At 46.0% G+C, this 27,208-nt stretch overlaps 2 protein-coding genes and 1 long non-coding RNA gene across 4 annotated transcripts in view; 1 reads left to right on the top strand and 2 right to left on the bottom strand.

Annotated features, from left to right (window-relative positions):
- Positions 1 to 684: 684 nt before the first annotated feature.
- LOC113951423 lies at positions 685 to 4,588 on the bottom strand. Its single transcript, XR_003529146.1, has 3 exons — positions 4,543 to 4,588; positions 3,385 to 3,455; positions 685 to 784 (listed from the first exon to the last, which is right to left on the bottom strand). It is a non-coding gene; the product is annotated as an uncharacterized LOC113951423 (long non-coding RNA).
- On the top strand, positions 4,092 to 14,485 carry RHOF (ras homolog family member F, filopodia associated). 2 transcript variants are annotated; one of them, XR_003529143.1, is made up of 6 exons: positions 4,092 to 4,287; positions 4,440 to 4,527; positions 11,100 to 11,209; positions 11,964 to 12,098; positions 13,281 to 13,587; positions 14,247 to 14,339. XR_003529143.1 is itself a non-coding variant. In XM_027652364.1 (5 exons), exons 1-5 carry the CDS (start codon positions 4,123 to 4,125, stop codon positions 14,409 to 14,411), a joined length of 663 nt encoding a protein of 220 aa, XP_027508165.1. In that variant the 5' UTR covers positions 4,092 to 4,122; the 3' UTR covers positions 14,412 to 14,485. The 2 variants fall into 2 exon arrangements, 1 of the variants encoding a protein (XP_027508165.1); XM_027652364.1 differs by lacking the exon at positions 13,281 to 13,587 and having other exon boundaries at positions 14,247 to 14,485.
- A 200-nt stretch (positions 14,486 to 14,685) lies between these two features.
- TMEM120B (transmembrane protein 120B) overlaps positions 14,686 to 27,208 on the bottom strand; it is a 21,777-nt gene continuing 9,254 nt past the window's right edge. The window contains exons 4-15 of the mRNA XM_027652317.1: positions 27,158 to 27,208; positions 23,624 to 23,742; positions 22,559 to 22,675; positions 21,724 to 21,783; positions 21,078 to 21,173; positions 19,929 to 20,018; positions 18,991 to 19,056; positions 18,018 to 18,079; positions 17,674 to 17,766; positions 17,200 to 17,264; positions 16,983 to 17,051; positions 14,686 to 16,783 (exon numbers count right to left, since the gene is read on the bottom strand). Of these exons, the coding sequence (XP_027508118.1) occupies positions 16,670 to 16,783; positions 16,983 to 17,051; positions 17,200 to 17,264; positions 17,674 to 17,766; positions 18,018 to 18,079; positions 18,991 to 19,056; positions 19,929 to 20,018; positions 21,078 to 21,173; positions 21,724 to 21,783; positions 22,559 to 22,675; positions 23,624 to 23,742; positions 27,158 to 27,208 (1,002 nt within the window). The 3' untranslated portion in view covers positions 14,686 to 16,669. The remainder of the gene's footprint in view (positions 16,784 to 16,982; positions 17,052 to 17,199; positions 17,265 to 17,673; positions 17,767 to 18,017; positions 18,080 to 18,990; positions 19,057 to 19,928; positions 20,019 to 21,077; positions 21,174 to 21,723; positions 21,784 to 22,558; positions 22,676 to 23,623; positions 23,743 to 27,157) is intronic.

Here is a 27,208-nt window from a genome sequence, read left to right as displayed (position 1 = left end):
CAAACAACAGTGTAATAATGTTTTAGGTTGGGTTAAATGTCCTAGAAACTGGCAGGTGTCACAGCCACCTTGCCTTCAGTGAAAAAAGCAATTGAGAGCCCTTATGGAACAAGGGATTTACATCAGTAGGGGCTACTACACAAAAAAAACAGGCACATGGCAAGGTTTGAATAGATGGTGAATCATGTGGCCCAAGGGATTTTTCGGGGTGGGGGCGTGTGTGTAAAATATCAGGCCATGAGGACCAGATGGTAGAGCTCTGCATGTGCGAGAGAAACAGCAAGAAACTGCAGAAACGGAGACAGAGAAGCAGCTGAAAGTGAAGGAGACTGGGAGCTTTGATTTTGAAAACTGTATTTCCAGGGTTTACTGAGGGTCAAAGCAGTGCTGGCACTGCGAGGAAAAGCACAGCTGAAAAACAATTTTGTAAGTTTGTTCTGTAAACAAAGTGAATCACCTTGAGTGGACACCTGCTGTGTCATGGCCTTCTCTTACACTGATACTGTCACCATAACTTTGTGTGTGCAGCTGCAGTTCAGCTCTCCTACATTACAGTTTCCCCTTCCCTCTCTGCCCTGCCCAGCCTAAATTCTGTGGGGCAGAGACTGTCCCTCAATAAGGGTCTGTGCACATGACAAACAATTGCTGGCCTTGTGCAGCATCTGAAATTTATCACTCTACTTACATGGTAAGTCCCGTTCCTTAGGGTCTGTCTTTCCTACTGTAAATTTTTCAAGGTGTTGCCTCTTGCTCTTTGTGTACATGCTGCAGTGGGAATTCTTAGCTGAAAACACAAATAATTAATATCACTGGTAATGTTAAAAAAATAAATATTTCAGGCTCTGTCTTGTTATTTACGTTCTTAACTAAGTTTATGAATATTTCCTTGGACATAAATGGGGCTGCTTGTTCTTCTTGTCAACTTTATGTTGAGGTCTTTGTGACTGGGGTCTGTGTTATCAAGAAAAAATTAAGTGTATTTCAAAAACATAGTTCTAAAGATATTTAGGAAGAACAGGTGCCCATTCTTATCCAGTTTATATGACCAAATAGGAGTATGCAGGAGATGGCACGTGCAAACCCCTCTCTGCAACTGTGGCTACAAAAAGTACCAGAAGTGAGACTTTGCTGGTGAGCTAAAATACTTGTATTTTCCATTAGAAATATTCCTGCAAACCATGCTGCTTAGCCTAAGGACTTGCACTGTGCTAGAGCTTAATTGATTGGAAACTTAAAACTTTTACAGTATTCAGAGTTCCTCTAAACAGAAGGATGTAGCTAACCAGAATATTTTGTTGATATTTATTATTTAACGTACTTGTTGTTAAGATATTTATAATTTAAAAGTATTTTTTGAGCAGAAAGGCTTACATTTATGATTCTACTCCCTCACTTGACTCTCTATAGTCACAAAACTCACGAGCTTTTAGTATTATTAAGTCTCGGTTTCCTCCACTTCTTCAAGCACATCACAAGGGACAAAGAAGGAGGCAGCACAGGGCATTGGTGCTGTTTCCTTAGGTCAGACTAAGGACATGGCTGAGGTTCTTCCATGGTACCAGAACAGTCCAGGAGGTTGCAAGCACTTTTTCCCCAGGCTTGGTATTTTGAAAAATGGGATTATTGACTTCTTTGATCACTCTATTTTGTAAAAATCTTCAATATTAAACCTAATCTGTGAGTCTTTTTTGGGTGTTCTCATAACTAACCTGAATTACCCATCAATACCATCTAAAAAAATCTTGAAAATCATAAACTCCCAGCAGTTTTTCTAAGCCGTGTGCTAACCTTTCACTCCTTCCTAATTTTTTCCTTGGCAATCATCAAGCAACAAATTGGTACCAAGATCAGAACATGGATATTTGCCATACCCCATTAAAGCCTTGATTTTGTTGTGCTCTCTGTGAATCTCCACACACACATATTGTGTAAGGTTTTGATGAAACAACTTGTGCCAAAATCAATATACAGGCCAAAACAGAAGTAGGAAAAGGACATTTGCAATTAATAATGATTAGATTTGAGTTTTACTAATAGGAGGCTGAATCTCCTTCCATTTAAATCAGTGGCACAACTCCTAATTAGACTTTGCTTTTTCAGAGTCAGCAAATTACGTGTAGCTTTTGCACAGGAGTTGATATGCCCAAAGCACTGTATGCTTGATAATTAAAAATAAGTAACTGAGACACTGAAATGTTATATTTCATCAGTAAGAAGTTGACTTGTTACAAATAGAACATCCATTACTTAAAAACAGTCTTTGCAGTGTTTACAGTTGATTTTATCATCTGCTCATTTTATATGATTTCCTACTGAATCTAAAGGTGTACAGATCTCAAAGTTTCCTTAACAATAAAATGGGAAAGGAAACAAAGCTTTGAGAAATGTAAAGATTGTTTTGTGAGACTTGAGAAAAAAAAAGCACTCAAACTCAAGAAAAGCCTACCTGTGGCGCTCAAATTACTTTTATCCCCAAAAAACCCCTTTTATTGCAATAATGGACTTGAAAAAAAACAACCCTGAATTACAGTTCTCAGTTACAGGAAGACTACTAACTCTATCTGCTGATTGTGTCATACATAATGTGATGCTGGTTTTGAGCCGGGTACAAATAAATCATTTCAGGATAAAACAAATTTTTCCTGGCCCATCCATTCCTGTGCCATTGGAAAGCCCTCAGCCATTACAGCTGACAGGAGCTGATGGCTTTTACTGTGTTCCACATAAGATTTATAACACTGGTCCATAAAGCATCTTTTTGACAGATTCTACATAATTGCATCAACTTTTTCCTCAGTAAGATGGTGAGTTTTAAACGGGTGTGGCTTTGACTGCCTTTTTATTATTGTAATTTGAATTATATGACACTTTATTGGGTATTTACGGGTCGCTTCTCTTCTCTGTTGCCAAAATATCCTTTTCTAGCTTTTTGTTTGCCCTCTGCACAAAGCAGGGTCTCCCGTGCCCGAGCTGCGGAGCGCGGTGGTGTTTGCATTGGGTCTGGAAGGCCATCTAGTGACACAACCGTGCAGGGGAAATGCAAAACCCTGTTCGAATTGCGTTGGGTTTTTTTTTTCCTTAGTTGAATTAAACGATCTTACCACACTCGAGTAATGCCCTCGGGGGGCTGTTGCGATTCCCACAAGTGGTATTTCAAAAAAATTTAGAGAGAATTTTGATTTCTTAAGAACTGATGGGATTTGTTTGAGATGGAGCAGCACACTGTGAATCCCTGTTTGGAAAGAAACACGAATTTTTGTGTGCAGAATGGTGGTGGACTCATGTCTGAGCTGGTCTGTCACAAATGCAGTGTCACTCCCCTGACCTGTGTATTGGAGCCAAACATATCCAGGGATTCTGATCCCCTTCCAGAGCCAAACTTACCCAGCTGTTGTGATCCCTGGCTTTCCACAGTACAAAACCCCACCATGTGGGTGCCTGGGGCCACCACATCTCTGCAATTAAAATGTGAAATTCCAGTTATTTTCGTCGCAGCTCACCTTGGATGGTGAGAAGGTGATGAGCGGATGATGAGCAGAGCTGTCAGCTCCTACATGAGCAATAAATACAACAGAAAACAAGCAGTGAGTCACTGCCAGCACCAAGGCCCCTTTCAGAGGGTACCTCGGGGGTCTCTGCTCCCCCTCCCCCCCGGTGTGGCTGGCACCGCTCTCCCCTCGGCCTTGAGGACTGGACAGACATCGGGGCTGGACTGGCAGCATCCCCTCAGCGCTGGCTGCGGATGGCAGGGCGGAGGGGGACAGGGGCCTCGGGCGCTCTCTGAGGGTGCAGGGTGGGAGCGGCCCCGGTGGGTCTGGGGGAGGCGGTGCCGAGAGGGCCCCAGAGCTGTTTCACCGGGGCCGTGCCCGTGGTGACCCCTCACGCCTGAGGGCGGCTCCGGACCGGCGTGGGGGAAACTCGGGGCCCCGGGAGAGGCCCCGGGAGAGGCCCCACAGGCGCCCCGGGGGGACCCGGGCGGGGCCCGGCGGCACCTGAGGCGGCGGCGGCGGCGCGGCCAATCCCCGCTGGGGCACGGGCGGCTCTGCCCGCCCCGGGCGCTGAGGGGCGAGAGGAGCCGCGTCCCGGCCGCGCCGTGCCCGCTCCCCGTCCCGCTCCCGCTCCATGGAAGCGGCCAACGGGGCCGTGCCCGAGGGCGCGGCGGGGGAGCCCCGCGGCAGCGCGGCCGCCCCGTCGGGCAGGAAGGAGGTGAAGGTGGTGATCGTGGGGGACGGGGGCTGCGGGAAGACGTCGCTGCTCATGGTGTACGCCAAGGGCTCCTTCCCCGAGGTGAGGGGCGGCCACCCCCGCGGGGCTGGGGGGCCGCGGCCGGGGCCGGCCCCAGCCCCTGGAGCCCACCAGAACCGCTCCTCAGAGCCACAGGATCAGTGAGGTCGGAAAAGGTCTCTGAGATCATCGCGATCCTTCTCCTCCCTTTGCAGCAATACGCGCCCTCCGTCTTCGAGAAGTACACGACGAGCGTGACGGTGGGGAAGAAGGAGGTGACTCTGAACCTGTACGACACCGCAGGTAAGGGGCTTCCACCTTGTGCCTTCCATTTCCCCGGTCCCAGTCGGGCTGCCAGGGGCGGTTCCTCTGCAGCCCTGGGATGGGACCGCGCCGGGGCACCGGCCTGGGACTGAGCCCAAACCCGGCCCCGGCCTTTCGTAACTTCAGGCGAATAACCAGAAACTGCGTTTATTGCTGTAAAATGCTGCTCTGGTGAGTGTGCGCCCATTTCTTTTCTTCTTCCTCTCCAGCAGATTTTGCTGTGTAAACTTAAACCAAACCGATATTTAAAGATTGTAAAGATGGACAGATTTTCAGATTGCTTCTCTGCGAGCGTACTTTTAACATAATATCACAGTTTAGACTGCTGGAGATTAAAGTACAAACAAAACAACCACCGTTACCTGTTGCAAGCAAAAATGTGCCTTACAGAAAAAAAAGGGTCACTTATCTAATGACAGCTCTGGTCATGGACTTGTTCATTATCTTAACAACTCAGTTGATTCAGAAACACACACCAAATAGCAAACATATCTGGCGGTATTAAAACCCAGTTCCCACATGCAAAGCATAATACAATCAACCAGGAAAATATTTTAATCTGCTGCAATGTGTGATTGGATAGGAAAGGAGAAAAAGGCTGGTTTGTGTTCAAAATAAAAAGACCATGGCAGTAAAAGTTATTTGAAAATGCTGATAGTCTGTTCAGGTTCATTTGAGGAACTTGTGAAATGGTTTGTGTTCAACTTCACTCAAAGTTCCCAGACTCTGTTATCCAGCTGCGCTCCTAAATGACCCCTAAAATTGACACGTGCTCCATTTCAGCTCAGTGTAAATCATCTGTTTCAGTTCAAGCCTGTGGAGTTGTTCCAAATTTACACCAGGACAAATAAGAACCGAATGCAGTCCAGTCGATTTAATTGTAGTAAAACGCACTTACCATCTTATATACTGCATGTGGTATCCAAAAAGATAATTTTAAAGGCTTTTAATCTAGAAGTGAATTTTATTGCTATTTTTTACTACAGGACAGTAAGATGCTGAGCACCTAATTTGCTGTTGTATCTTCTTGTGTCAACATTACTGTTCTCGACTGCAGTAGCTGCTACTGAATGGCCAGGGGTTTGTGTTTAAGTCCTAAAGGAAAAGAGAAGGGCTGAAATCTGGTGTGAGCAACCAAAGAGGGATTTCTTTAATACAGTGTGTTGACACAAAGAACTTTTCGAGTTTTGTTTGCAGTCGGTGTGGAGTGTTTGCCTGTCACGCAGTTCCTAGCTCTCATTTAAAATCACCATGCTGCAAATTCCAACATTTGCCTTTGGAGCTGGATCTGGAGATGGCAGTAGGTAGGGCAGGTCCAGGATTGCAGCACTAAACTCTCTCCTGACCTAAGTGCCCACTCCTTGCATCACACAGAGCCCAGCTCTGCGCAAGACCTGCAGCCACCAGCAGCCCAGGGAGCGCTCCCTGAGCCTGGTGCTGGTGGCTTATCACAGAATCAGGACAGTTTGGGTGGAAAGAGACCTTTAAAGGTCATCTAATCCAACCCCCTCGCAATGGACAAGGACATCTTTATCTAGATCAGGTTGCTCAGAGCCCCGTCCAACCTGACCTTGAGTGTTTCTGGGGATGGGGCAACCTGTGCCTCATTGTAAAAATTCTTCTTTGTATCTACTGTAAATCTATCCTCTGTTAGTTTAAAACCATTACCTCACGTCTTATAATTTCCCTGTTCATGCATGTAACCAGCAGGCAGTGTGTACATTCCACATTTAGTTCACAGCTCTAAAAATTGTCTTGGACCAAAGCACGGCCCCGTTGGAGAACAGAGGGGTTATTTTGTGTCTCGTGAGACACTTTGGGAAGTGGATCTGCCACTGTTGCCACGAAAGAGCAATTGCTTTCCGTTTCTCACTTGGAAACCTTGAAACCCAACATGTTTCACCTCCCAAAAAGGCATCATGGCCACAAGGCTACAAGTTTCTAGAGGCTGCTGACACTTGTCTCCTCCCTTCCTGTTAAATTTCTTTCGCTTTTCATGAGACACAGCAAGATGATTAGGTGCAAAGAAAGCAGGGAGATTGTCACCTTGGTTAAGGCATTTCATTGGGAGGGGGACATTTGGTTCTATTTCAAAGCTGTTTACATAGTTTTATGTTACATATCTGTGTCATACTCTAATTCAAGCAGCTTTTCATCATCTTTCTGTAACTGGAAGTTATGCTAGAGGAAGGACTCACTTGAGCACACATTTTAATCCCATCCTGTTTTTAATAATACAAAACTGATGTTGAGTTCCTTCAGGGTTTGACTAGGACCGAGAGTTGTGTCCTCTCCTCCAAGTTCAAACAGTGCAGTGAGAGAAGAGGAAAGGGAGGGGAAGGCAAAGCTGTTACTCTATAGAGTAACACTGGATCTTCATGATTCCTCCACTGCAGAAAAGACTTCAGTATTTATAGGATCTTGCTCAGAGCAACACTAGATAGAGCTGTGTGTTCTTGAGCATCATGGGAAGGTAAAAGACGGGTTCAGCTCAGTTTAAAGTTAGAAGGGTTCTTTGTATTGTCAAGTCCTGTGCAGCTTGAGCCTTTGAGCTTGTCCTACTTTCTGAAGGAGAAGGACACAAACAAAGTGCCTAAGAATCAAACATTTCAAGCTACTTTTTGTTGACGAGAATTTTGGTAACAAGTGAAGTGAAGGAGTTAGTCTAAAATATCATAGACTAACAATTTTTGGCGAGACTTTTCTGCTGTGCTGCTCTGTCTTCCTCCTCAGGCACCTCTCGCTGTTGCAGGAAGTTGGTGGTACACACACGCAACGGGTAAAGGCTTTGTAATATCACTTGCCTCGTCTGCAAACAGGCTTTGCAGCTGCTTGTTCAGTTAAGAGTTTCCATTTCAAGCTGTGCTCCACAGAGGCAAAGGCACTGAGAGGTAAATGAACTCTGATTTTTACATACTAAGGGAGCAGTGTCAGTGCTGTAGCTGCAGTTCAGACACAAGGCTCAGTTCCTGGTGCCACTCAGTGCAGGACTTTCTCACTTTTTTCACCGAGCTGTGCTGGGCTGGGAGAGGCTGGGGAGGAAGTAATGCCTCATCATTGTGGGTGCTCGCTCTGCCTGACAGGAAGCACAGGCAAAGCCTCCAGCGGGGTTTTTCAGGTCTGCGATGACAGATGCACGACAGTCTCAGGCCTTCAGAGGAATTCTAAAAGACAGTGAATGCAAGAATAGGTTTTCATAACTTTGAAAGGGAAGTCATGCCTGAATAAGAAAAAAAACCCCAACTTTTTGATTGCAGTGTGCCCCTCCTGCCCTATCTGTCCTCTTCTGCTGGTTTTCTTCCTGCCAAGAATGTCTGTTTCTCAATTTTTTTTTTAAACTGAGTAGTGAAAAAACATAGCTGGCAACCTTCTAACTGTGGCATTCCTGTGGAGCCTGTGGAATAACAAACCAAAGAGGACTGGGTGCATTTCTGTGTGCCCGTGAGGGCTCACCATTGCAGGGTTCCATGTGGGTCCTAATGAATGTGGGGTAGTACAGACAATGCATGGTCATGTGTAGGAAGTGCTGGGCTGGGCTGGGAGCAGGATGTGACATTATTCCTGACCCTCCAGAGCTGGACAGCACTGCTGGACATTAGGGCAGCACGTACTGGGCACTCCTGGCCTGTCAAGTCTTGACTCTGCCACTTACCCTCTCCTGGCAATGGGTGCTGAGCTCCTTTATGGACTGAGCAACACACAGGCTGGCACTCCTTTGGTGTTGAATTGGCAAAGGGGTGAGGAAAAGCAGACAGAGGTGAACGTGCATGTGAGACCAAGACCTGTGGTTTCACTTCTCCTGCTCATCCTCACCCACCCCCTGAGCTCCCACCCCACTGCAGGGCCTGACTGCAGTGATGTGGGTTATGCAGCGTCTCCCAGAGGAATACAGGAGTGGGAGCTTTGAAAAGAATTAGCAAATTTTAGGTGAATTCAGGTAGGTGGATTTTTTTCTTTAGAAAAACCCAAAGTCTCTGATGCTACACTGAATTGACAAAGGCAGAGGAGTCACAGATGTGCTCACACATATGCAGGTATTTAACCAACTCCTCCACAGCATGTTTTTCGTTAACTGGGGAAAGAAAACAGGTACCTGTGTTTGAGGAAGCACACACAGGGGCTTTGCATATACATTCAGTTACTGCTTATTTTCAGCCCTGTTCCTTCTTTTTGAAACTATTCTAGCAGAAGGCCTAAATCTGTGCCAAATTAACTCTGACCACAGTCTGAGCAGCTTTAGAGAGAAAAAGTCTCCCAGGCCCTTTCTTGCATTTCATCAGCCGCACTTGAGGACAGGGGGTGAAAGGGATTGTTTTCAGTGAGAGGGATGTCTATGTTTAGGCACAGCTTGATCTGGGTCCCGTTACATCCTCAGAACTGAAGAGCTGCAACTGAGCTCTTAAAGAGCAGCTTCCTCTCCTCCTGCATGAGCTGCAACCACCCAACCATGGCACAAGGGAAGCAATTGCCACCTCACCTTCCCCCTCTGGTCCCTGCACTCTGCCTTGTTCTGTGCTCTGTGTCCAACAGTCCAAATGCACATGGAGGTGTGTTTTGTACAGCAGCATTTTCTCATGCATTTGTTGTCTCAGTTTGCTTTATAACCCCCATAACTGCACAGCTGCATTTGAAGGTGGAGGAGCAGTTCACCAGGGCATATCCATAGTTTTTGACTTGCAATGCAACATAAATCACATCACTGAAGATGCTTTTTCAGCTATCCCATCCAGGAGAGTATGAATTTAGCTCTGTGTTCTGATTCCAAGCAAATGAGTGTGTTTCTCCCAAGGGGACAGTCCTGTCTGCCTCACAAATTGCCAACAACAACTTGGAGGACCTTTTGATTTTATAAGCTACGTTGCTAGAAGCTGAGAGGCCTGAACTTGAACAGGGACAACCATACACAACACTAGAGGAAGTTAGGAGGGGAAAAAAAGTTTGGCACATGATGTGTTTAATGCATTTAGAGGATTATCTTGGCAGTAAAATGGTAAATCGGTTGCAAACAAGTAGATGGATTGGGAGAACAAGAAGGGATAAGCAGTATGGTCTTTGCTCTGTTTATACAACATGCATAATTTTGTCAATTATTTCTGGATTAAACCTTGAGGAATCAAACCCTCTTTGTTCCGCACCTCTCCATGGAACACACTGCTCTTGCAGAAGCTCAAATACAAAGTGGTCCAAACCCAAGATTCCCATTTCACAAACATCTCAGGCAAACTGAGTAACGGCTTATCCAGCAGGCATTGCCTTGGAATAACCTGCATCTCAACTGATCATTTAAATTAAGGAAAGGAGAAAAATATTATGGAATTATTGGCCTTCTGATGTCTGCAGTTCTTCAGACTGGAGACAAACATGTGGGTAGTGATGAGTGACTTGGGATTGAGCCGGGTGCCAGGGCAGGAATCATTGCTGTAAAGTTGGGGCACACTGGAATTTTCCACATCCCTTCGTTTGAAATATCAGTATGAAGATTTAAGATGTGTAACTTCCCTGTAGGGCAGTTTCTTGGCTGTGTGTGGATTGTGGTGATCATGGGAAGGAACAGCCTTCCCACTTCTCCTTTTGGAAATTCAGTACATCACAGAGACGTACCTGAATCCAGCAGCAGCATTCAGGTGGCAAATACATCTTCTTACAGACTTTCTTCCTCATTAAATGAAAAAGATTGGGGTTTTCCCCTGAGCCGCCAACCGTATCTGGGAATTACTGCTTTCCAGAACTTAATCTCTCAAAGCAAGACACCTCCAGACCCCAGAACAGTGATTATTGCACATTCATATGTACAGCAAGGGGAAGAGCACAGGTCTGAAGCAAATCAGCTTCCTCTCGTCGCATCACGTGCTAGAATATCCCTAATCAGAAGTATGGCAAATCCCCGGCTTTTCCAGAGTTCAGCAGAATTCCCTAAGATCTGCTGGGGAGTCCTACTTCAAAGGCCAGTTAAGCCTGGCTTATGCTGCAGCATGGCTTGTACAAGCATGGCTTGTACAACCCTGTGCGTGCTGCTGCAGCTGAAGGCACCGTGTGTAATCTCTGCTTCCTCTCATCCCACCAGGCTGGGAAAAGCAGGTTTGCCACTTTTTTCTGCTTCAGCATTTGTGTCTAGCAACTACTGTGTTTCTTCTCCTCAGAGCATCACATGTGCAAATGTATTTGGCACAATGCAGCCACTGCCACATTGCAAATGTTTTAATCAATAACCGTCAGATTCCTCTTGATGATTTTGCTTTTGAGCAGCAACTTGGCAATCAATGGTTATAACTGCTTCTAAGTCCTTAGCAGGTGGATAAAGCAGGCTTTTTATTAAAACCTCTGAAGGTTTAATATTACTGTTATGTGTTTTATATTGTAAACCATCAGCTTTGTCATTGAAGGGGAAGCTCCTGTACTTAAGGGAAGGAATTTTACAAGTATGAAAAACTTGCAGTCTGTACAATTACAGTGCCATTGTTCTTGGTCTCAAGTATGTGTCTGTGCATATTCCCATCATACTGCTCGTTCAGGACAGATTTCTTTTATCCAAACCATTCTCTGTGTCTCAGGGCAGGAGGACTACGATCGGCTGCGACCTCTTTCTTACCAGAACACAAATGTCGTGTTAATTTGTTACGATGTCATGAACCCCACTAGCTATGACAATGTAGCAGCCAAGGTAAGAGCCTCTCCTAATTGCTTCAGCCTTCTAAATGAATTACAGACGCCTGATATATGACAAGATGTCAGATTAAAAATGCTGATGCTTTTAATGTCCCATACCCTGGGTGTGTAGATGCACAGATCACTCATGGTGTGCTGAGCCGCAGGTCACAGACCTTAGACCTGGAGCTCAGCTCTCCACGGCTCAAAAGTGCTCAGAACTGGGGTTGACACACACTGAAAAGATCAAAGAGCAGTGGTGAAATCACTGCCTTATCTGTAGGGATGTCAAACGACCAACAGTGCACATGAGCATTTTAGAGTCAAGTCTACTTCCACCACATGCATATTTAACACAGGAGAGAGATGAGAGCAACCAATTGTCCCTACTGGGATTTCTGTAATGCTTCAAAGCAAAACTTAGTGCTCTTGTACACAGTACCAGCAAAACAAAGCAAGACTTGGTCCAAATTCTGTTTTAAATATGACTTTAGAGGATCTCATCTGAATTTAAACAGATGTTAAATAAGCATTTTGGCCTAGTGACAGATGCCACTGTGTTTTTATACAGCAGCTGACTTTGGGTAGGACTTGTAAACATTTCTGTAGTGTAAACAGAGCACGTTGGGCCCCCACCACTGGATAAACCACTCCAAAACTCTGAAATTGCAGCTTATGTTAAATGCTGGTTCTGCTCTTCGGCTTTATTGTTTTGATTTCAGGAAACAAAACCAAAGCCAGATGTAAAAGTTTTGTTTCTCTACCACCAGTGGTACCCTGAAGTGAATCACTTCTGCCGAGGGGTCCCGCTCGTGCTCATCGGCTGCAAGACGGACCTTCGGAAGGACAAGGAGCAGCTGCGCAAGCTCAGGGCTTCCAAGCAGGAGCCCATCACTTACAACCAGGTAAATGCAGGGGGATTTAAAGGGGTGGCCCCTTAGCAGGAGATAAAACACACACAGTGGCACTGCTCCTCACAAGGACGATCCCAGACCCCCCAAAATTAGCAGTGTCCAGCTAAAGAAATGACTGGCAGCCAGCACTAACAGGGGGTTCTGTAAGTCCTTCTTGGAACTGGACAAATCACCATTTTGACTGCCAAAGTAAAGAGAAATCAGAGCATTTTGCATATTGTGGGGTGTCTGAAAGGACACTACTATCTACATATTTTATTCTCATTATGTGTCGTTCTTATTTCCTTTCACAGCTGGGTTGTTACTGTTACAAATTTGTAAGCCTTAACAAGTTTGCTGGACTCCCTTCATAGTTTTTATTAGCCTACATTGCAGCCATCACTGGTGCTTTGATCAGGGTTGGGATAAAGACTGGAGATGGTAGAATACACATTACAAGATTAAATATACCGACTGTTCTGGAATAAATGTGGTTTGCAAACCCTATTTAAAAATAAATCCTTTCAAGGCAAATAGCAAGAACATCTGCAAGGCTTCTCTAACGTGAGAGGCTTTTTTGAAGTCTCTAAAGCAATACTAAAATCCCTGCATATAATCAGATGTTTTTAAGTATTTTGAAGCAGTGAGACTAATAACTAATGTTACATCACCAGTATAGCTCTCCTAGGTACAGGAGGAAGTGATGGAACGCTTGTCCCATGTCACACAAGACCTTTTTGCTCTGGTCTTCCACTTTTTCATTTTTTTTTGTTTTTTAAAACTACAAAGCCATCCTTCTTTCACCTCAGAGCAGCAGCTTTTGGACTGTTTGAGACACACATCCAGGGAACAAGGTCAAGAGCACTCTGACCTTGAATGAATCACCACTTTTGCTAAACAGCATGAAAATAAATTGCTACTGCATCACCACAAAACCATGCTGGGCCTTTTAGTTTTGTCTCCCTTGCACACAAGATGAGATCCCACCCCTGTCACTGTGAACAGCTGCACACTGTCCCTCATTTGCACAAATAACTCCCTCCACCACCCTCGCACGTGAGGCTCAGGGCAAACAACAGACACTTCTGGCGAGTCTGCTGAGGCTTCATGCAGTTAAATTCAAGGGCCCACCTGATGTCTACTCTGTGAGCCCTCCCACTTGGTTTTTCTCCCCTGAAATATGCACTACCTCAGTCTTTTACAGCTGGTGGCATCTTGAGTCACACGACATGATGCTTCCAATACCAGGCACAGAGGAGCTGAACAGTCTCTGCCAGCACTGCAGCTTGCAAACAACTGGAAGGAGACAAACTGCTTAAATATGAAGAAAATCCCCCCTATAGAAGCCCAAGTGCTCAAGTGACTCCACTCCCAGGGCTTATAATGAATAAATGCACTTTGTGAGTTGTGGGTTGCAGACCTGGAATTCACAGTGAAAGGCTCACAAGCATTCAAACCTGGGAGCTGGCCCTGCACTGACAATAGAAGGATCACAAGCAAAGTAAGAAATTGCTGTGTTTTGTCTGTAGTGATTTCACACAGCCAGGATTGCATGGAAATGTTTTAGATTCGAGTCTGTTCCCATTGCATGCATTTGGGTGAGGCTGGGAAACACAGGCTCCCATTTGTGTACATGAGGATTTTGGCTGAGCCCTTGTGATGCTTCAGAGCAAAACTCAAGGTTCCTCCTGCATGTGCACCAGCAAAACAAGGCAAGGCACCAGTCCAGACTCTGTTCTTGCATGTGACATTCATTACTCAAGGTGACATCACAGAGTAGTTAAGGTCAGGCCTGAAAAAAAATATCGCCATGTAGACATCTTATCCTCACTTAAGTATCTACCTCAGCAATTAGTTTAAAGAAATTCAATACTGAGAATATTTTTGTGCTATCAGGACTCTGCATCTTAAGAGTCTCTAGTGCTCTGAACTCTCAGGCCAGGCTCTGGATCAGCATAGTGGAAAAACCCCAAGTTTATTTACAGTGCCTTAGTATATTACTAATACCACTCACTCTGGCACTGCACTCAGAGGCAGCTGCTCTCCTCCTGACCCTGTGATACAAAGATGTGCAAAATAATTCCCATTTCTCCCCATTTCACTTTCCTTCTCTCACTCACCAGATTCACATCTTTTCTTACCTTTTCTTGTTCTTTCCAGGGAGAGGCAGCTTGTCAGGAGATTCACGCAGAGGTTTATCTGGAATGCTCAGCAAAATGCCGGGAAAACATAGAAAATGTTTTTAAAGAAGCAACAACCATTGCACTGAATGCCATGAAAAAAGCCAAACGCCACAGGAAAAGGAAAGTGTGCTCGGTGTTATGATCTGGACTGCACAAGAGCCAAGTGATTCAGATTTTATAAATAGTTTAACCTTAAAGACCTTTTTTTTTTCATTACATGTTTGTATTCCTAGAACAATTTTTATTTTAAAATTTTAATTATTTTTAGTATTTTTGCACTTTTGTTACGTTGTTCTCAAAGTTTTCAAAGCTCTTTGTCACAGTTAACTGATGCTGTGTGCCTTTGCCCATCTGGCTTTTGCTTCTAACTGCAAACAACTCACTATTTAAATTGCAATGAACAGCAACCACTACTGTATGACTTAGTGGCTTTTTTATTCCTCTGCAATATAATTGTGGCATGTTATAGCTACAATTTGCTGTCTTTTTCAAGCAGAAAAGCTGAAAACCCACGTATTTTAGAAGTAGTGATATTTAAAGCAGTTTATCAGGCACCTTTGAAGAGACAGAAATGAAGTTTTGTCTTAACTATAACTGTACATTGTACAGATTTTGTGCAACTTTATCCTCTGCTTGTTACATGAGCAGCTGGTGAAAAATTCTCTTTTGGAGCAAGCTATTATTTTTGTTTTACATGCAGAGTAAAGAGATCTTGATCCTTGAAAAATCTTTTGTTTGTTCTTCTCTTAACTTGCTTTGATTTAATTAAGGCTTGTGAATCCCTACGAGCTTAAAATGGAAAATTAAAAGAAATAATGCACACGTTTGACTATAGAAAAATCTTGAATCGTGCAGCCTTTTCTCCACAAGAAGACATTTGTCAGTAAAAGATACACAGCCACCCATCACCTTCCCCAGTACAAAACTGAAACACCAACGCACAGGAAGTGACCACATTTACCATCAGCTCCAGTGGAAATCTCTCAGAGTTTTTAATCTGAGTTTCTCATGCTGCAGAACTCACGTTACCCCTGCAGAACCAGCTCCACTGCTCAGATACAGCAGGTTCCAGCATCACTCTCAAAATAAAGCAATTTACATTTCATAAACTGAGAGTTCAAAGGATTTAAAAACCTCATAGGGCGTGCAAAATTCAACATAACAAGATGCAGCCCAGCTGGTGTGAAAGTTGTTGAAAATATTCAAATTGCAATTCACTGCTCATGCCCACAGGACAGTGACACCGCAAAGGCAATTCTGCTTGTTTGCAGCAACAGCACTGATGGAACCACTTCCATCTGTGCTGTGTCCCTGTTCCCTCATGAACACGTTTAGGGGGAGAAGGGCACCATGTTCAGACACTGCCCAAGGATGTGCCCAATTTGGGCTTTGTGCTGGCTCCGAGGGAACCTTCCCCACAGAGAAAGACACAGCCTAAGGCAGCTCAGTGCTGCAGCTGGCTCAGGATGCACAGACGTTACAGCACCCAAAACAAGGGTGTTTTAATGAGCAAGTTTAGGTTCAAGCAGCACAAGGAGTTTAGCAGGATGGCAGGCACTGTTTGTCCCATGCCACCCTCCTGAACCAGTGTTTACAAGTGCAGCATCTGAAGAGAGCATTTAATATTTCTGTCCTCCCCTTTCCAGAATGCTGTTTCAAAAACCAACCCAAGGGCAGTGTGTGTGTTACTAAAAAGGGGCTGAAGCAGCTGCATATTGAATGGTTTATTTTAGGTCCTTTCAGGCCTGGACAGATGACTCGGTCTCCCTGGAAAAGGGATAGCAGACTTCCCTGCCATTTAAAAACTGCTTTTGCTTGCTTGATTTTGTTTTCTAAAGAGAATTTCTCTTCTTTAAACAGCTTTTAAAAAGTGTATATAGCAGCAGTATGGTACAAAGATGAGCACTTTCTTTTCACAGTACACACAGGTTTAGTATTGCCACTGAAAATATGCCTTAAACAAATGCCTTGAAAAACAGCATTCGCTCTGTATTCCTGATCCACCCAGAGTGTTCATAACCCTTTGCAAATTCAATTACCAGAATTTAAATAATAAAACTGGAAAGTGTTAAATATCATTCCAGAATTGGAATTACAGTAGATCCCACATTCCCCCAACGCTGGTGCTTTGCCAGGCAGGTGCATGCTGCTCTATATACAGAAGAAAAAAAAAAAAAACAGAAGCAAACACATTTTATATTAAATATACATAAATAGCAGGACTGCAGACTGGAGAGCCATGCTTGAGATAATACTGAGTCTGTGCTGGCAGAGTCCTTTGCCAAACACGGGGACAGACGAGTCCTCCCGAGCCCATCTGTCTGAGCTGGGCTTTAGCAGGATCTGTCCCAAACCCAGCCCTGCTGCAGGCAGAGGGATGCACACTATGAATGGGGGGGTTCACAGCTTCTTCACTTTGTCTTTGTTTTTCTGGAGTTTAGTGTGCACCACCTTGAGAGTAGTGAGGAAGTTCCCGAGGAAGAGCAGCAGAAATGTGAAAGCCAACACAAAAACCTGAGAGGGGAGAAGAAGCTGCATTTACCACTTTAAACTATTACAACATGGATTATATTCAACACTGCTGGACTCTACTGGACATAGAACAGGCCCTGTGCTGCATTATGCTGAAATATTTAATTGGGGTCAGATGCCCAAATATCTTTCAGGATGTGGTTAAACATCCCCTCTCCCCCTGCTCCGTGCAAACACACACCTGCCATTCTTTGCACTCCTTGTGCCTTGACAATCCGAAAAGCGTGATTGCATTATAGAGCTGCCAGAACTGCAAAGGGATAAAAAACCGCATTTTCATTACTAGCAAAATAAAAATGAAACCCTGGAAACATTCTTCATGGGTATGTGTGATCCAAAGCACCTTTGTGTGGTGCTGGGACACTGCACCCAGGGGAGAACGGGACTGCCCAACTTACATGCCCGAAGAACAAGAAGGGAAGGAGAAACGTCAGCCCCCGCCACATCCAGGACTGAAATCCTTCTGGAAAAGGTTGACAGACGAGGCAGAGTGTGAGCACAGAAGAGCCAGGACTGGAGCTGCAGCTCTTCCCCACCCAGACCACCCCATAAGGGTTGTTCCTGTCCTGCTCTGCAATAACCAACCAATTTGAAGGTGTGATAATGGAAGGAGGATGAAGATGGGGATCAAAACCTCCATCTTGACCCCCTCAAAAGCTGACAGAGATCAGATCCCTCTGCTCCTGACCCACAGGACCTAAGGAGAAGGATAAAAACCTTGCTCTCCTTCCTGCCTTGGGACACAGGCAGCAAGGCAGGGGGGCAGCTCTGCAAAGCTCACTCTCGAAGGCCACACAGCCCTCTCCCTCCCTATCACTGCATCCAAAACCCGTGCCAAAACTGTGCAAAAAATGTATTGCAGGAAACCTCACCGACTGTAAGGTCCAAGTGGTTTCTCTCCCCCAAAGCCCGGAGCCTGTAGAGGCAGCCCCTTTGGTAATAATACTGTAGGAACTGAACACAGCCTGGAGAAGGAAAGAGAAGACATCACTGCTCTGGCTATTCTGAAGTATGATAAGTATCAAATTACTTTAATAATATTTAATCCAAGAGCATTTAATTATTGCTTATATTTGTAGACTGCATATTTGTACACTGTCTTTATATTCCTACAGTTTAATACTCCAGTATTTACCAAACAGAATTGTTTTCTTCTAAGCATGTAAAAACACAAAATTACTTTATCCTGTGAATTAGCAAGGTAAGAAATACTCACTCTGAAATATTGAAAATGCTAAAAATTGACTGCGAAACATCTGATACATGAGTCCATCTGGCCTGGAAGCAAAACACAGGGGAGGTCCATTAGTTTGCTAAAAGCAGGTGACACAGTGCCCTTCCTCTTCACCACCAAGCCTCATCCCATTAGCAAATGAACCAGCAGCTGGTACCCAGCCCATTCCACCCCACTGGGAGCCCAGAGAGGTGCTACAGCCACACAGGAAACACTCTCATTGATTAGGTTTCCCCTCTCCAACATGTATAAAAATCTTTGCCATTATCACAGTGTTCTTTAGGCAGCAAAGCCATTCAGCATCATCTGCATCAAGAATTCGAGCGGTGGAGAAGGGGGGGGTTGTGCTCATTATCCTGAGGGCAGTTCAGGATAGATGGAGGACAAGGGATCTTCTGCTCCAGCAACTACATCATCCCCTTATGATTTCTAATAATTAAAACAATTTTTAATAATTAACTAATCAGTTCATGCCCAAGATGAGATGGGTTGAATGGGGGCCGTCCATGGGGTGCATCGCTGGGTTGTCTGACACCACCACCCACTGCAAGGTAACCTGTATTTTTGGCTTTGGACTCTGTAATCAGGGTTTAATAAAGGCACCAAACCTTCATTTTGTGGTGTCCTTCCTCTACAGCAGCAAAGTGCTGCTCGTTTCCTTACTTACAGAGACAGAAATTTGGAGCCTTGCAGAGGCTTTGCTACCACCACCCCAACTACATTGTAAGGTTCGTGTTTCTTTCTTTCTTTTTTTAAACCAGCAACATAAATACAAACTTGCAGTGTTGTATTTATCGCTGGAAACATCTGTAACATCAAACAAACATTAAGTCTGACGCTCTGTCATGAGCCCATGTGGCCACAGCTTCCCTGTCACGCTGAATTTGAATGCTCAGATGACATAAACACCGTGAAACAGGCTTGAAGCACCTTGAGCAGGCGAGAGCAGACTCACCACGTCAACATCACTCCAGACAGGAACGTGGAAACGTAGTGATGGGACACCCACCAGCCTTTGATCCTGAGGAAAAAAAACAAACGTGGCAGTTAAGACAAGAAACATGGATTTCAGCACTGAAACCCAGCTTTATGGACAAAAATTATCCTGACTTGCAAAGGAGGGACAGGGAACAGTCAGGCCAACTCAAGCACAAGGGATGCTGCAGAACACTGTCCTGGCAGTGTGGCTTAGTTGGGAGCACAAATCCATGGCATTGGAGGGAGGCTCAGGACCAGGGCAAGTCTCCTGTGCTCCCACGGGCTCTCCAGCACATCCAGCAGCAGCAGTCCCTGTAGCAGGAGGCACCTCCATGGCTAATGACACACAAGTGTCAGCCCACACACCCTTTTTTTCCCTGCCATGGAAGGAAGTGAGGTTTCCAAGGCCTTCCTATGAGGTGGTTGGTTCTTTCAGACACAAGCACTAAAGGGAGCTCAGAAAATGACAGTAAAGTGAGTAAGGGCTGTAGTGGAGCAGAATCAAGAAGGGAAGAGCTGCTCCAGAGCCAAAGCTGCCTTGGAAACTAAGCCAACATGGGTTGATTTCGGGCATTTGGCCATGGATTGATTTGGGGCATTTCTGACCAGAAGTGTGTGAGCTCTGACACAAGGCAGCACACTTACACCCCAGCCCCACAGCTACCATAAACATCCAACACTTGGGACCAAGAACTTAGGGACTTCTAGGAACTGCAACTTCTCTCTCCCCAAATTTTAGGTGGCCACATCTGCTCTTGGAAGCAACCAGTGAGGGGAATGGAGACAAGACCCTGCAGAGAGGCATCAGCATCTCATATTTACTGGGCTTCAGTGCTAAGCTGAATCCCCAGTTGTCTCTTATTTTCTTTTAAGGACATTTCATGCTCTACATGGTTTTTGCAGGTGGCACTGTACCTTGATCCATTGCTAATGAGAATGCTTTCCCGTATCGTCAGCGTGCAGTAATACCACACTAACAGAAAGTTAAACACTTCATCTGTCACCCTGTTAAACAGAAAAAAACACAGAGTTAAAAAAAAAAATCCTGTTCGTTACAAAGATACCTTTCAAAAAGCCCTATTTTTCCTTCCTCCCCTTGGGTGAATGAAAACCTGCCAAGTGAGGCCACAGACACAAAGCCCCAGTCCTGAACATCTCTAACCCTGAGGCAGAACTGCACACAGACAGCACTTGAAGAGTTCAGGGCCATTTTCCCCCCGGGAAGAGCCCTGTGATATAACACTGCAGATCCTGAGCTGATAAGCAGGTATGCAGGGATGACATTAAGTCCTTCTGAAGGAGAGAAAGCACCATAGAAGCAGAGGATGATCCAATTTGGAAAGGCATTTCCAGGCTAATTCAGTGAGGAGATTTCAATGAGATCTATATAAATCCAATCAACTAAAAGAACGAAGAGCATTACCCTCTGAGGGGGAAAAAAACAACCCACCAAAACTTTATTTTGCCATTTGCAAACTCCTGAAGCCAAGGGGATTTGGAGCAGTCTCTGTACAGGGCAGCATCATTCCTGGTACAATCCTGCATTCGCCCAGACCCAAAGAGACCTCAGGGAAGTGTCTGGCTCCAACACCTTCCTGGTTTTTAAGCAACACTAAATACTGGAAGCTTGTTGGTGCTCAGACACTTATCACAACCTGGAGATAACGTTTCAGGTCTGATTATTTCATGCAAATCCTCTCTCACTGCCTTTGCAAACCCAAAGCTGCAGCACGGTCCCTGCCCTGGGACCACCCATGTACAAAAGTAACTGCTTGTTCCCAAGCACAGCATCATGCCAGAAAAAAAAAAAATAAATCAGGAAACACGTTGTTTGACTCCTCTCTGTTACAAAAGACTCCCAAAAGAGTTTAAAAAGGCAAAACAAGTACCTAAAATACAGACCCTGCTAGAGTTGAAGAGGTGCAGAAGGTGTCCCGCTGTCCAACTGCCCAAAGCCTAAACACCACCAGAGCCCATCTCACCGTCCTCAACAGGACATAAGTTAGTTCCAATCCAGCACATTTTTATTCAAAATACTTGATTAAAAGTAAAAATGCAGCTTACCTATAGTGCAGAAAAAACCTACAGGCGACAGCCCCAAGTAACAAGATTATTGTCAGATAAAGTTTGAACTTCTCATACTCGTCCTTGTAGGCAAACCTGGAAGGGAACAGACACTGTTTATGGACACAAACGGGCATTTGACCACAATGGGGCTTCACTTTTTTCAAACCAGACACAAATCCACATGCCAAGCCCAGAGACAGAGATTTTGCTGAAACACTTAGAAAAGCAGCAAACGGGTGAAAGGCAGAGTTCTGCCTGCAAGGAGGGCCTGTCTCTGCTGCAAGACAATGGCTTAACTCCAGCAGCTGGTTTCTGGGTTGGCATGATAAGATTTAAAATATATACATCTCTATTTTCTGCAGCACTGTATGCCTGGAAGTCACAATACCATTTTTCATTGCAAAAAGACCCCACCCTTACAAATAGACCACAGGCTGGGCTGGGTTTAAAAGCAAGTGACAGACAAATTCAATTGTAGCTACATGAAGCCTTAGCTTGTTCCCATGTCATGGTCCAACTTGCCCACCCCTGACATTTCACTCATCAGATCTGAGAGAAACCCATTCCCTTCTCTGGACTTTAGTGCAGACTCACAGCTGGCCCCAGAGGAACCCAAATCACACGTGTGGGAACACTCACTCACTTTGCTTGGTTACTCAGGAGAGTTACATTCACATTTCCCAGCACCAGATTCAAGTATAGGCTGAAAGACAAAAACCAAGAGCAGACCCAAGTAAGTTGTTTTATTTGAACATCACAGGATGACCCAGATTGAGTTGATGAGACAATGTCTCTGCCAAAGCCACGTTTGCTGGAGGTTTTAATTAAGGCAAACTGGAGGGATGGACCACAGAAGAGGATCTAAACGTGGGAAGATTGGTCAGCATTTCCAAGAAGTTAAAGAAGAGATTTATTTTCCTGGTCCCTTTTCTGCACTACAGTCTAAGGACGAGATATGTAACATGCACTCTCCAAATCCAAAAGTAACAGGGAGGAATTGGAAGAAAAGTTTCTGATAGAAACTTCTGAGGGGCTGCAGCATCACACGGCGCTTGACAATTGTCACAAATCTGTCCTGACAACCCCCTTGAAGGAAAGCATAAATTCAAAGTTGGTTGAAAATGTTATTTAAAAAAAAAAAAAAAAAAAAGAGAAAATTCTTATGCTGATTCGATCCTTAAAAAAATTAGCCCAGGAAAACATCAGTGTGGAACAGTGAACTGCACAATCCCTCATCAATGCAGGTTACTTTCATTTTAAGAGAAAACCTGCACTGCCCACACACACACTGCATTTACATACACTCACAGCTCATGAATTCTGTGCACCACTGACACAGCAGCTCAGCAAGAGATTTATGACTAATCCAATTTCACATGTCTGTCTTCAACATGCACCTTATCCTTCAGGAACAAACCACTGAGAACACTTGAAAAATCAGCCTTCCTGGAGCGTGTGCCTCCCCGGGGAGCACGTACCCGTTCTTCTTTGGCAGGTAGGCTTCCATGTCAAAGAAGGCATTCTGCCTCTCCTTGATCTGGCTGCTGATCTCCTGAATGAGAGCAAACTCCTCAGGACTCGCTCTGGGCTTGCACCTGCAAGAGCACAGAAACAAGATATTCCTGTTCACATTTTCACCCCCTTTTTATTTAAAGGGAAAATAACATTGTCATAAAATCCACGCTGCTAAAAAGCTGACTGTGTGAGGTGATGCCATCGTGCACTTTGTTCCTGTATTTCTGCAGCACCATTTGGTTCACCACGACTTTATTTCACTGCCAGGTTTATGCTACTGTAAGTTACTTCAACCAGCTGGTTTATAAATCAGCTTCCCTTTTCATCAGCTCAGTGATAGGACTGCGTGCTCTTGTCTAACAGAGCACTTTGGGAATTTTGTGCTTTTTTGCAGGAACTCCTTCCACCTTGGGAACTCTGTGAGTGGTTTCACACACTGCCCTTGCCGAGGCTGCAGCTCTTCAGGTATGAAATACTGCAGGATGTAACAGGACACAGAGCTGATGATTTACTGGCAAACTGTGGTTTTAGCAATTAATGTAAAACAGAGAGCAATGTGCAGCAGAGCCAGCAGCCCGGGGTGTTGGAGCGCTGTACTGAGACCTGCACACCAGGAATTCAGCTTGTGGCTCCTGGGGATCAGCCAAGCAGCCAGAGACAGCTCCCTCCTGCAGATCCACCCAGGGGTAAGTTACACCTCCAGGTTCAAGGATTGATGTTGCTCCTCCAGTTGCAGCCTATGGAGCAAAACTTTGCTCACCTGGCAAAACCCACAGACCAAGAGCTGCAGGGACACACTGCAAGGATGAAACCCACACTGGCTCCCTCAAAATCCTATATTTGCAGGACTCCATCTCTCATACAGTTATTAACGTTTTACCTGGCTATAATATGGAGCAACTTTAGCACTGCAACTGTACATTAACTGCAGACTGTACATTAAAATGCTAAAAATCCAACCATTTGAGCCCTTTGGGAAGGAGAAACATCCCATCCTTGCCTCCTCCCCCCTCCAGGTCTCCCATTACCGTTGCAGGCTGTGCTTCAGATCCCTTAGTGTCTTCTTCTGCCTCTGTATGGAGCTGCTGCAGGCTGTCTGCAAGCTGGTGACTTCTTCCAGTTTCTGCCTGTAAACTTTGTGTGTTTCCTGCAGGAGAAGAGGAGACAATTGGTAGGAAGAGCCCTTCTAGGTTACTCATGGCATTTGGTCCTCCCCTCCAAGGGAAGCAAGCAAACCACTGTTTTCTGGGAGTCAACAGGCACTCCTGCAAACAAGCAAGGAGGGGGTGATGCCAAACCAGCACAGACCCAACAGGGCTTAAATGGACACTGATGAAAGTCCTGCAAGAGGAAAAGCATCCTCTCTACACTCATCTAATTTCCTCTTTCTAATGAGCTTTCCCACTCAGGAGCTCCTCACTCCAGTCCCACCCTGCAATGAAGCCCCTAATCCTTGAATCTCCTAATCCTCCAATCTCCTAATCCTCCATTTGATCCTGATCCATCTCCATCAAATGAGTGGCTAAATCACAGAGCAGGCACTCCAATTTCACAGCCAGATTAAATCTGGAGGGGAAAAGATGATGTGGACCTAAAAGGGAGGGGAAAAAAGACACAAATCCAGGCCAGGGGGTTTAGGCACCTCCTGGCCACCACTGCCATCCTGACCCTAAGGATGTTCAAGCAACCTACTGCCCCATACTCTGGTTTAAGAGGTCTCAGGAAGGGCTCACCAGGCACAAAGCAAGGACCTCTGGGCCAACTGTAAGATCTATAATGACTTAGAAATCAGAGTTTGCAGAGTTAGTGCCAAGAGACAGTGTGGGTAACATGACTGTTGGCACAGCTGCTTCATCTGCCAACACTTCAGTGACTACAGAAAATTCCCACTGCTTTTCCCAGAGCATAAACATGGTGGTAAAACCACACAAACCAAATCTTTGCTCTCCTTTGTCAGGATCCAGCTGGTAAATGTTCGTTATTTACAAGAACAAACCAAAACAAGCTCCAATATCCGATTTAAAGACCTTAATAACCAAACTAACCATGTCCAGGCACTGGAGTTCTCATAACTTCTGGATCACTTTGGCTTTGGTTGGCATGGGCAGGACTTCAGGGCTCCCTGGATTGCAGAGTAACTCATCTTGCTTCTCCAGATGTCACGCAACATCATCTTATAAAAGGCTGATTCAAAGGGCGTAAAAAGCTCTTTGCCAAAAAAGGGTTCAGGTATTTATTGAAAACACGAACAGGCGAGTTCAGAGCTGGTAAATTTTACCCCCAGCCAAAAACATCAGGATAATGGTTTGAAAATGACACTGTTGTTTAGAAGAACATAACATTTGCTACAAGTGGGGTTATTTATTTGCCGAGAGAGACGAGTGCTTACAAGGAGACTCACTGAGAGCAGGCTCCTAATCCAAATCTGGTGACATGTTCATACTCAGGGTTTAAATTAATAAACTGTTGCAGAGCAACTTGCATTTTTTCCCACATCCCTGCCCCAAAACTGAAACACCCCACAACCCTGAGCTCTGTCTCAGAGATGAGGCACTGCCCTGGAAACCCAAACAATGAAAATCTGCAGAAGTGGCTGGTTAGAAGAGCTTTGCAAACCTGAATGTCCCCAAGCCCATCCCACAGGTCCCCGCTGCCCCAGGGGGATGCTCAGTGCTGCTGTATGGCAGCACCAGCCCCTTCAAAGCCCCCAGTGCCCTGTGCCAGCCAGCATGGCAGGGCAGGAGCTACAACCAGAGTCCAAGATGCAGCCCCTGACCCAGAACTTACAACACAACTATAAAATACGAGACGAGGCAGGAGCGCAAAAGAAACACAGATCATTTTGCCCCATGGGGACCAGCACTGCTCCCAACACACCAAAAAAATATGACCACCATAATTAATTTTCCCTGCTGGCATTGCAAGGGAGACCGTTTATTGGGCGTGCCAAGAGTACCTTGGGAAATACCCACAGAGAGCTCCTTCAAGCCATGAAGAGCAGTTCCTGCGTGGTCCTGGACCAGCATTTCCAGCTGGAGATGAGAGTCAGGGCAGCCAAAAAGGGTGCTGACAGGAGGAGATGCAGACATGGAGGGGGGTCAAGCTGCTGCTGGGGAAAACAGGCTCCTCAAGAGCAAGAGATGCTGCAAGTGCATCCAGAAAGCCACGAGCAAGGGCAAGTATGAGCAGACACTCAGATGGAAGTACTTTCTTACTCTAGAGTTGGGGTTTGACTTGAAGCCAGTTCAGGAGTACAGGACCTTCCTCCAAAGCACATTTAAGCACCACCAGCATCTCATGGAGCTGGAGCAGAATCATGACCTCTCTGTTCCCCTCTTCTGCAACACATAAGAACTCCCTGATCATGGATGTTATGCCAACTTTTCACCTCTACAGTGCTAATCACTGGTCAACTACACCTCGTGCCACCAGCAGCTTCCAATCCACTGAGAGGCATTTCCACTTTCCTTTCATGGGTGGGGAACCTGAGGCAGGGACAAGTTATTGACATTTTGCTGTGGTTTAGGTCAGACTCAGGTGCTTGTTGAAGACAGTCAGCACACACAGCAAACAAGTGACCAACAAAACCATACCAGCTGGTCTCTCCCAGCACCCAGCCTTTCCTTCTGCTAACAGACATGCAACCTGAACTGACTTTTAATTAAGAAAACGAGCTAAATCTGGAAATCACACTTTTTTTCTTGTGTGCACGTTCTGTTTAACAGCCTAAAAGAGGCTAAAACAGCCTCTGGAGTGAGAACAGCCGGTCGTACTTTAAAACAGGCTTTAAGATTTAAAGCACGTGTGTAGGTGCAGCACTGATGACATGCAGGGAGAGGAAAGCTTCTGGAGGTAAAAGCATCTTGCAGAACAGCTCTTGGCCCCTGCTCTGAGGCCTCTCTGTTCCTCAGTGCACCTTTGAGAGATGGAGAACCAGCACTTGAAGACCTTGTACCCCATCACTTGAAATCAAACTGTGCAGAGATGCTGGCAGGGCAAGCGCTGCCTTCGCTGTTCTTTGTCCCGTGCCATGGGGGCACGGCCACCCCAGGTCCCCCTTTTCCATCCTTGCTCCGGCAGTGGGAAGCGCGGCACCACGTCCCCTCGGTGCATCCCCAGAGGTAGCTGGGGCATTGCCATGGTTCGGTCCGGGTGTCCCAGATGTGTTCGTAGTACCTGCCTGGGGTACCGGGTGTTTGTGCCCCGCACGGATGCGCATCCCCGCAGCGCTGGGCATCGCGCGGGCACCCCGCGGCCAAGCCCCGACCACGCGTGGCCGCCCCGGGCGGGGCGGGGGCGACCCTGCGGGGCTGCCCCGGGGCCGGGGATGCGGGGGGGACCCCCGGCCCCGCTCCTGCCGGGCCCCCTGCCAGCCTGGGCGCGGGGGGAGAGCCGGGGCCGGCCCCGCGACAGGATGCGGAGCAGAGCCGGGGAAGGGCAGCGCGGGAGAAGCCGCAGACGCGCGGCCGGGCGAGGCATCCCGATGTCCCGCATCTCGCCGCCCGGCAGCCCTACCCCGCATCTCCCCGCCCGGCAGCCGTGCCCCGCCGCGCCCCGCTCACCTGGAGCTGCCGGAACTCCTCCTCCAGCTCCCGCCACTCTTCCCGGCCCCG

This window comes from Corapipo altera, unplaced genomic scaffold (assembly GCF_003945725.1).
Source record: "Corapipo altera isolate COAL_440 unplaced genomic scaffold, ASM394572v1 67, whole genome shotgun sequence".
Taxonomy (NCBI): domain Eukaryota; kingdom Metazoa; phylum Chordata; class Aves; order Passeriformes; family Pipridae; genus Corapipo; species Corapipo altera.
Note: the sequence above shows the minus strand (reverse complement) of the source record. Positions and strands in the feature narration are given on the sequence as shown.